The sequence below is a fragment of the Serinus canaria genome, chromosome 2 (genome assembly GCF_022539315.1).
Source record: "Serinus canaria isolate serCan28SL12 chromosome 2, serCan2020, whole genome shotgun sequence".
Classification (NCBI taxonomy): Eukaryota; Metazoa; Chordata; class Aves; order Passeriformes; family Fringillidae; genus Serinus; species Serinus canaria.
In genome coordinates this window covers 381,540-388,562 of record NC_066315.1, presented here as the reverse complement: position 1 = coordinate 388,562, position 7,023 = coordinate 381,540, and the positions used below count along the sequence as shown (strand labels likewise).

The window sequence follows — 7,023 nt, the reverse complement described above, 5'->3', positions numbered from 1 at the left end:
CAGCCGGGACGCCACGGCCGGTCACAGTCTTTCCGCTTTAATCGGAACGGCGGTGGGGGGTGGGACCCCCAACACAGCATTGGAACCCCGGCAGAGTGGGGAGTGCAGCCACCCCCGGCACCGGAACCGCTTGGGGGCACAAATCCTCCCCCGGCACAGGGACCTCAGGAGCGCATCCCGCCGGCACCAGGACCCTCAGCACCCCAGGGCTCATGTCCCTCCCCAGGCACCGGGACCCCCCGGAGCAGCTCCCGGGAGGGGCCAGGCCGTATTCCCACGAGAAGCTCCGCGGGCACGGACACTGGCTCAGGCAGGACCGCACCCGAGGAGTTTCTGCACGCGGAGTGGCTGGGGGAACGCTCCATGCAGGGACAGGGGGCACCGGGACCCCCCCGAGGTAGCTGAGCCCCCTCTCCCGCCACAGCCCCTGTGTGCAGACAGAGCGTGGGTGGGCACCTGGGCCCGTGGGGGACACAGTCCGGGGCCCAGCCCCCCTTTCAGGTGCTGGGCAGGCCCCACGTGCCCCCGATATGCTGAGTGGGCTGAATGCAGAGCCCTCCACGTCCCAGGCAGGCTGGGCAGCTCTGAGGGTCCCGGTGCGGCTCCGGGTCCCGCGTGTCCCCGGTGCGGGTGCGGCCGCGCTATCTGCGGTACATGGCGAAGGCCACGAAGGTGACGAGCAGGGTGAGGCCGGCCAGGCAGGTGGTGGCGGTGGCGGTGAAGACGTGTCGGTGCTGCAGCTGCAGGTACCAGAGCAGAGCCAGCAGCAGCACGAAGAGCGGCAGCGCCAGGCTGCCCACGCCCAGCGCGGCGGGCGCGGGGCTGCGGGGGCCGGGGCTGCCGGGAGCCGTGGGGGCTGCGCTCGGCGGGGACAGGTGGCAGTGCAGGACACTCAGGTGGCCCAGGTGCAGCCCCGCCAGGCTCTGGGCATCGTCACGCAGCAGCTGTCCCTGGTAGATCAAGCGCACCTGCTGCTCCTGCCCCGGGAAGTAGGTCCTGCGGGAGACAGGGACACAGGTCACCCTGCTGATGGGACAGGCCCCTCTGACCCACCTCCTGTGCCCACTGTGCCCACCCCGAGCTCTCACCCCACCCGCACAGCTGAGCCTGTGTGTCCCCATCAGTCACCCCTAGTGTCACCTGCCAGCTCAGTTTCTTCATCCACATCCTATGGGTGTGCCCACCCTGACCCCCCGCCCTGCCGTGCACCCCTGACCCCACACACCTGTGCCTGCCCCAGCTGTCACCTGCCGGGACAGTCCCCTCTGCCAGCGTACCCACCGTGACCCTCCCTCCCTGCCCTGCCCACACACCCGAGCGTGCGTGTGCCCGTCAGCCACCCCAGGTATCCCCTGCCAGCCTGGGCTGTCCCACGGCCCCGCCAGGGACAGGCACAGCTATCCGGGCACGGGCCGTTTGCCCCGGGACAGCGCTGTCCCCTGCCAGGTGCTGCGGGAGGGGCCCGGGACCCCCGAGCCGGGACAGGCCGCCCCTGCCCGCAAGCCCTCACCTCTTGAGCGCACCGACGGTGTCCTCGGGGCGCACCCGCGCCAGGCGCTCCGTGTCGTTCAGGAACTTGAGCCGCAACACCAGCGTGGGCTCGGCGGAGCCCTCGGCGGTGGCCGCGGGAGGGTTCCGGTGCCGCAGCCCCTCCGCCTCATCGGAGGCCGCCGCTCCCTCGGCCGGGGCCGGGGCCGAGGTCGGGGCCGGGGCCGGGGCCGGGTTGGGGGTCGAGGGCTTGCGCTCGGCGGGGGCCGTGCTCGGGGCCGCCTCAGCTGGCGGCGCCGCGGGCTCGGGGGCGCGCGTGGAAGCCCAGGCGAGCCCCAGCACTGCGGCCGCCAGCAGCAGCGCGAACAGCACCGTCACCTCGTCGCCGACGCCCTCGATTAGCGCCATGGCGGTGGGAGGACCGGGAGCGCACCGGGAAAGGGAAGCGGGCGGGTGCGGCCTCAGCCCGCAGGGCCGCGGGGAACCGGGGCCGGGGCCACGGCCGCACCGGGCCGGGCTCGGGCCGCCATCGCGCCGCTTCCGGCCGGGCCGTGGGGGGCCATGGGACATGTAGTCCTGGCTTTAGGCGCCATAATGGGGCCTGGTCCCAGCGCGGAGCACGCCGGGAGTTGTAGTCCTGTCCCGGCGGAGGCGCGGCCAGCACAGTCCCGGTCACTCCCGGTGCACCCGCACTCCCAGCGTGATCCCAGCCCCTCCTAGACACTCCCGGCATTATTCCAGTAACCTGCAGTATGTTCCCAGACAGTCCCAGTGGGGTCAGTTTCCCCCAGCATGGGCCCAGCTGCTCCAAATACAATCCCAGTTGCTACCAGTATGGTTTCATTTGCTCCCAGTGTAATTCTAACTAATGCAGTTAACTCCAAGATGATACCATCTGTCCCCAGTGTAGTTCCAGTTGCTGCCAGTCCCCCCCAGTAAGGCTCCAGTCACTCCCAGGTTTAAATTCCTGTGGACGTGTCACCTGGGGACATGGGCAGTGGTGGCTGTGGCCATGCTGAGGGTGGGTGGGCTCAGGCATCTCCAAGAGTTTTCTGCCCTCAGTGATTCTGGAGCTGTGAATCCTCAGGAGTGCCCAAAGCCACCTGCAGGCTCTGATTAAAATCTTTTGTATTAGGTGTAAAATCCTTAATTTTAGCTAAAAATCATTAATTTTAGGTGAAAATGTCTTAATTTTAGGCTAGAAATTGTTCATTTTAAGTGAAAGATTCTTAATTTTCAGTGAAAAGTTCTTAGTTTTATGTCAAGAATTCTTAAGTGAAGAGGTGCAGCCATGGAAATACAGCAGCAAGGATGGGGGAGATGGGGACAAACTGACTCTCTCATAAAGGACAGGTGTGGGTGGAAGGGAAATTCTGGGCAACAATGTCCCCTGTCCCCAGGGTGTCCCCTCCGTGGGTCCCTCGCTGCAGGGCACTGGCATTTCCTGGGATTAGATCAGGAGGATTTTCTCCTCCATATTATTTTTCCTGGGAAAAAAATCAGGATAGAACCAGGAGGCATCAGTGTGCCAGGGCAGCCCCTTCCTGCTGAAGGGTGCTGGGGCTGGTGCCCTCCCAGGCGGGAATTCACGATTTCTGTGCAGGGATTCTGGGGGGAGCTGGCCCTGGGGAAAGGAGGGGCTGCAGGTGAGGGATCCCCGCCCAGGTGAGGCAGAGCCCAGAGGGGCTGCAGGTGAGGGATCCCCGCCCAGGTGAGGCAGAGCCCACCTGAGCCGGAGTGCCGAGGAGCCCAGCACATCCCGGGCTGTCAGAGCAGTGGATGTGACACAGCAGCAGATTTAAGCCATGGCTGATCCGTGCAGGCACAGAACGGGATTTATCCCTTCCTGACGCTGCAGTGAGCCCGGATCCACTGCTGAGGGGCTGTGTCTGCTCAGATTTGAGGGCTTATCCAGCGGTTCATCCCCTCCCTGATAAATCCGCTGTCTGCTTGTCACTGTGGATTTGTCTGGCTTCAGCTCCCAGAGAGTGAGACTTTTCCATCCTCCCTGCCTCGACTAAGAAGCTGTTTAATATTCCCCTGAAAGTACTTTCCCAGTGCCATCCAGCCACCCTCAGTTTCCAGGGAAAAGCAGATTGTGCTCCTTAACTCTGCTGCTGAGGAACCAGGGAGCGTTGGTGTTGCGCTGCCCAGGGCTGCTCTGAATCCCTTGCACTTCTCAATGCCCTCCTGAAAGGCTGGTGCTCTAAACTGGGGCCAGTCCTGGAGCTGGGAATGCCCTGCCCTGCCCTGCCCGGGCTCTGCAGGCAGCACTGGGGTGGTCCCAGGGGTCAGCAGGGTGGGGACCCCTGACAGTGACACCCAGGGGTGTCCCAGCCCCTTCCTGCAGCTCTGCCCTGCTGGGGCCGGGCTGTGACAGGCGGCTCTGCCCTCCTGGGGCACAGGGGAACCTGGCAGTGCCCGGCCCCTGGGCTGGCACTGCTGGGGCTGAGCTCGGAGCTGGGCCCCTCCTGACAATGCAGACCCTGAGCGTGTCCAGGGAACGGAGCTGGGAAGGGCATGGAGCCCAGGAGGGGCTGAGGGAGCTGGGAAGGGGCTCAGCCTGGAGCAAAGGAGGCTCAGGGGGCCCTTGTGGCTCTGCACAGCTCCTGCCAGGAGGGGACAGCCGGGGGGTCGGGCTGTGCTCCAGGGAACAGGGAGAGGACAAGTGGAAAGAGTCCCAAGTTGTGCCAGAGGAGGTTTAGGTTGGATATTGGGGATAATATTTTCATGAGAAGGGCTGTCCCATTGTGTTTCTGCCAGGGTTCACAGTCCCCTGCTTCTGGTTCCTCTTTACTCACCATTTCACCTTCCCTCCCTGTTTCTCCCCCATGACTGGGCTGAGCCCTCCTATCCCACAGGCCTTGGGATTGTTGGCCCTGAGTCCTGCTCAGAGCCCAGGGGGGTTAATGCACCTCGTTCCATTTTCAGCCTCTTTTCCCGGAGCCACATCATCGGACAGTCCAGCTGCTCGGGGCTGTGACCAGAGAGGGGTCGCAGAGGGATCCTGCCCCAGTGGGGCACTGGGGGCACTGGGACACCACCCCAGACGTGCATGTCCACCCTGTGGTGGCTCTGTTTGTGCCGAGTCAGCGCTGATGGGAGCCACCCACCCATCCCAGAAGAGGATCCCGGGGCCCTTCAAAGTGCCTGGAGTGGCACAGGTCCCAGCTGTCCCCAAAATCCACGGGGTGGCCTGAGGCGGCCGGTGGCATCGCAGTGGGTCACAAAGAGGGACACAGACAGCCTTGGGACACAGCCAGCCATGGTCCTGTGAACCCTACAAGGCCAGCAGCCATGCTGTGTCCTTGGCCCAGCGAGGGATGTGACCCCTGGGTGGGACACTCTGCCCCTCTCTGCTCCCCCCGAGGCAGGGCACAGGGGGACGTTCCCCCCGAGGCAGGGCACAGGGGGATGCTCCCCCAGAGCCCCGAGGCAGGGCACAGGGGGATGCTCCCCCAGAGCCCCGAGGCAGGGCACAGGGGGATGCTCCCCCCGAGGCAGGGCACAGGGGGATGCTCCCTAGAGCCCCGAGGCAGGGCACAGGGGGACGTTCCCCTAGAGCCCCGAGGCAGGGCACAGGGGGACGCTCCCCCAGAGGCAGGGCACAGGGGGATGCTCCCCCCGAGCCCCGAGGCAGGGCACAGCAGAGGATTTCAGTTTGCCGCTTGGCAGCCGCGTGCTGTGGATCTGGGGGGATTAACGAGGCAGCCTCTGTGCTCCAGAGTGAGATCAGAGAGCAGCAGCTATTCCGGGAGAGCTGCTGGCTGATCCCAGCGCAGAGAACAGTTCCTGCCGTGGAGGGTGACATCAAACACCTCTGTCCCCGGACCCAGTGCTGCCTTTGGGACGGGAGCCACAGCTCTGAGGGGTGCACAGGGGGACAGGCAGCCCCAGCCTCCTGGAGATGGACGGAGTTTCCTGCTCCCCTCGGTCTGGGGAAGAGGAGAAGGGTCCCCCAGCTGTGCTCTCAGCTCTCCCAACAGAGGTGTGCCCACAGAAACAAAGCCCCAGTTTTTATTGCGAGAGGGATCAAACAGCTCAGTGTCCCAGGGACCTGAGGAGCCATAAAGGCCTGGAGAGCCCCTGGGACGCCCCTCTCTGCCCTTTTTGCTCTGACACCAACTGAAGCTCAGCTCTGGGCCCTGGCCCTCCCTCAGCTCTGTCCTGGGGGTGCTGCTTCCAGCCCCCAGCCCCACATCCTGGGTGCACATTGGGATTCTGCAGTGGGGACCCTCCTGCTGCCCCCACGGGCCCTGGCGCTGTCTGGTGTCACCGAATGGTCTGGGGGGGAAGGGACCTTCACACCCGTCCTGTTCCACCCCACTGCCAGGGGCACCACAGGTACCAGGGTGGCTGCTCTGGGCGTGGGAGCAGCGGCAGGAAAAGGAGGAGGAGGAGGAGGAGGAGGAGGAGGAGGCTCCTCTTAGCAGCGGCACCGGTTTGAGGCACTCACGAACTGCAGTCAGATGGGAGGGCTGCAGATGGAGCAGGGAAAGTTCAGGATCTGAGGGTGAAACCCATCCTGAAAAGCAGTTTACATCTCCAAGTGGCCTGTGTCTGCAGAAGGCAGGTGGTGGCCATCCCTGAGGGAATGCTTGCTCCTGAAAGCCTCAGCTTGTCCCCGCCCGCTCCTGCCTTTTCAGCATATTGAACTTCTCTCCCGGGTTTTCCCGTCCCTTTGCTAAGCCCCAGCTCCATCTGTTTGCTCTGTCCCTCTGCAACACTCCAGGCTCCAGGTCCCCAGTGCTGGCCCCGGTGCTGCCTGGGGGTCCCTCTCCACCGGGGCTGGCAGGGACAGGGCCCTCTGTGCCAGCTGGGGCCAGGCGGTGCTCCATCCCTGGGTCCTGTGGCCTGTGCCCTGCACCCTGTGTCCTGTGCCTTGTGCCCTGTGTCCTGTGTCCTCTGCCCTGTGTCCCGTGCCCTGTGCCTCCTGTCCTGTGCCCTGTGTCCTCTGCCCTGTGTCCTGTGCCCTCTGTCCTGCACCCTGTGCCCTCTGTCCTGTGCCCTGCTGGCTGCGGGGCGTGGCGGGACCCTGGGGCCAGTGCTGGGGGGCACTGGTGGCACAGGGACACCCCAGATGTCAGCTCAGGGCTGTGAACACCAGTGGGGTCAGTGCTGGGGGGCACTGGTGGCACAGGGACACCCGAGCTGTCAGCTCAGGGCTGTGAACACCCGCGGGGTCAGTGCTGGGGGGCACTGGTGGCACAAGGACACCCCGGCTGTCAGCTCAGGGCGGTCTGTAACGAGCAGCAGGGCTGCAGGGCATCACACATCCCTGCCAGGGGAGGAGGAAGAAGTGCAAGACAGGAGAGTGGAGGAGCAGGAGGCAAAGGAGCAAGGGGCAGGGGATGTGAGGTGGCCAGAGCCCACCCGTCCGGGGAAAGCCACCTCGACTGATGTGGGCTGCTGCCTCAGCCAGGCGAGGGTGACGATGAGGGAGGGATGAGGGATGATGCCCCCTCCCTCACCAGGGATAAATCCTGGAATCCCTCACTGAGAAGGTAATATGGTGGAGGTGGCTGCACGTGGCGT

General features: G+C 64.8%; 1 protein-coding gene across 1 annotated transcript; it reads right to left on the bottom strand.

Annotated features, from left to right (window-relative positions):
- Positions 1-16: 16 nt before the first annotated feature.
- Positions 17-2,024, bottom strand: TMUB1 (transmembrane and ubiquitin like domain containing 1). Its single transcript, XM_050970939.1, has 2 exons — positions 1,511-2,024; positions 17-996 (listed from the first exon to the last, which is right to left on the bottom strand). The coding sequence occupies exons 1-2, from the start codon at positions 1,894-1,896 to the stop codon at positions 642-644; spliced, it is 741 nt and encodes a 246-aa protein (XP_050826896.1). The 5' UTR covers positions 1,897-2,024; the 3' UTR covers positions 17-641.
- Positions 2,025-7,023: the final 4,999 nt, after the last annotated feature.

Bases quoted from the DNA above. Each gene is read 5' to 3' on its own strand.
- TMUB1 (XM_050970939.1), bottom strand. From the start codon at position 1,896: ATGGCGCTAATCGAGGGCGTCGGCGACGAGGTGACGGTGCTGTTCGCG. The intron at 997-1,510 runs GTGAGGGCTTGC...TGTCTCCCGCAG, and splicing joins ACCGTCGGTGCGCTCAAGAG to GACCTACTTCCCGGGGCAGG.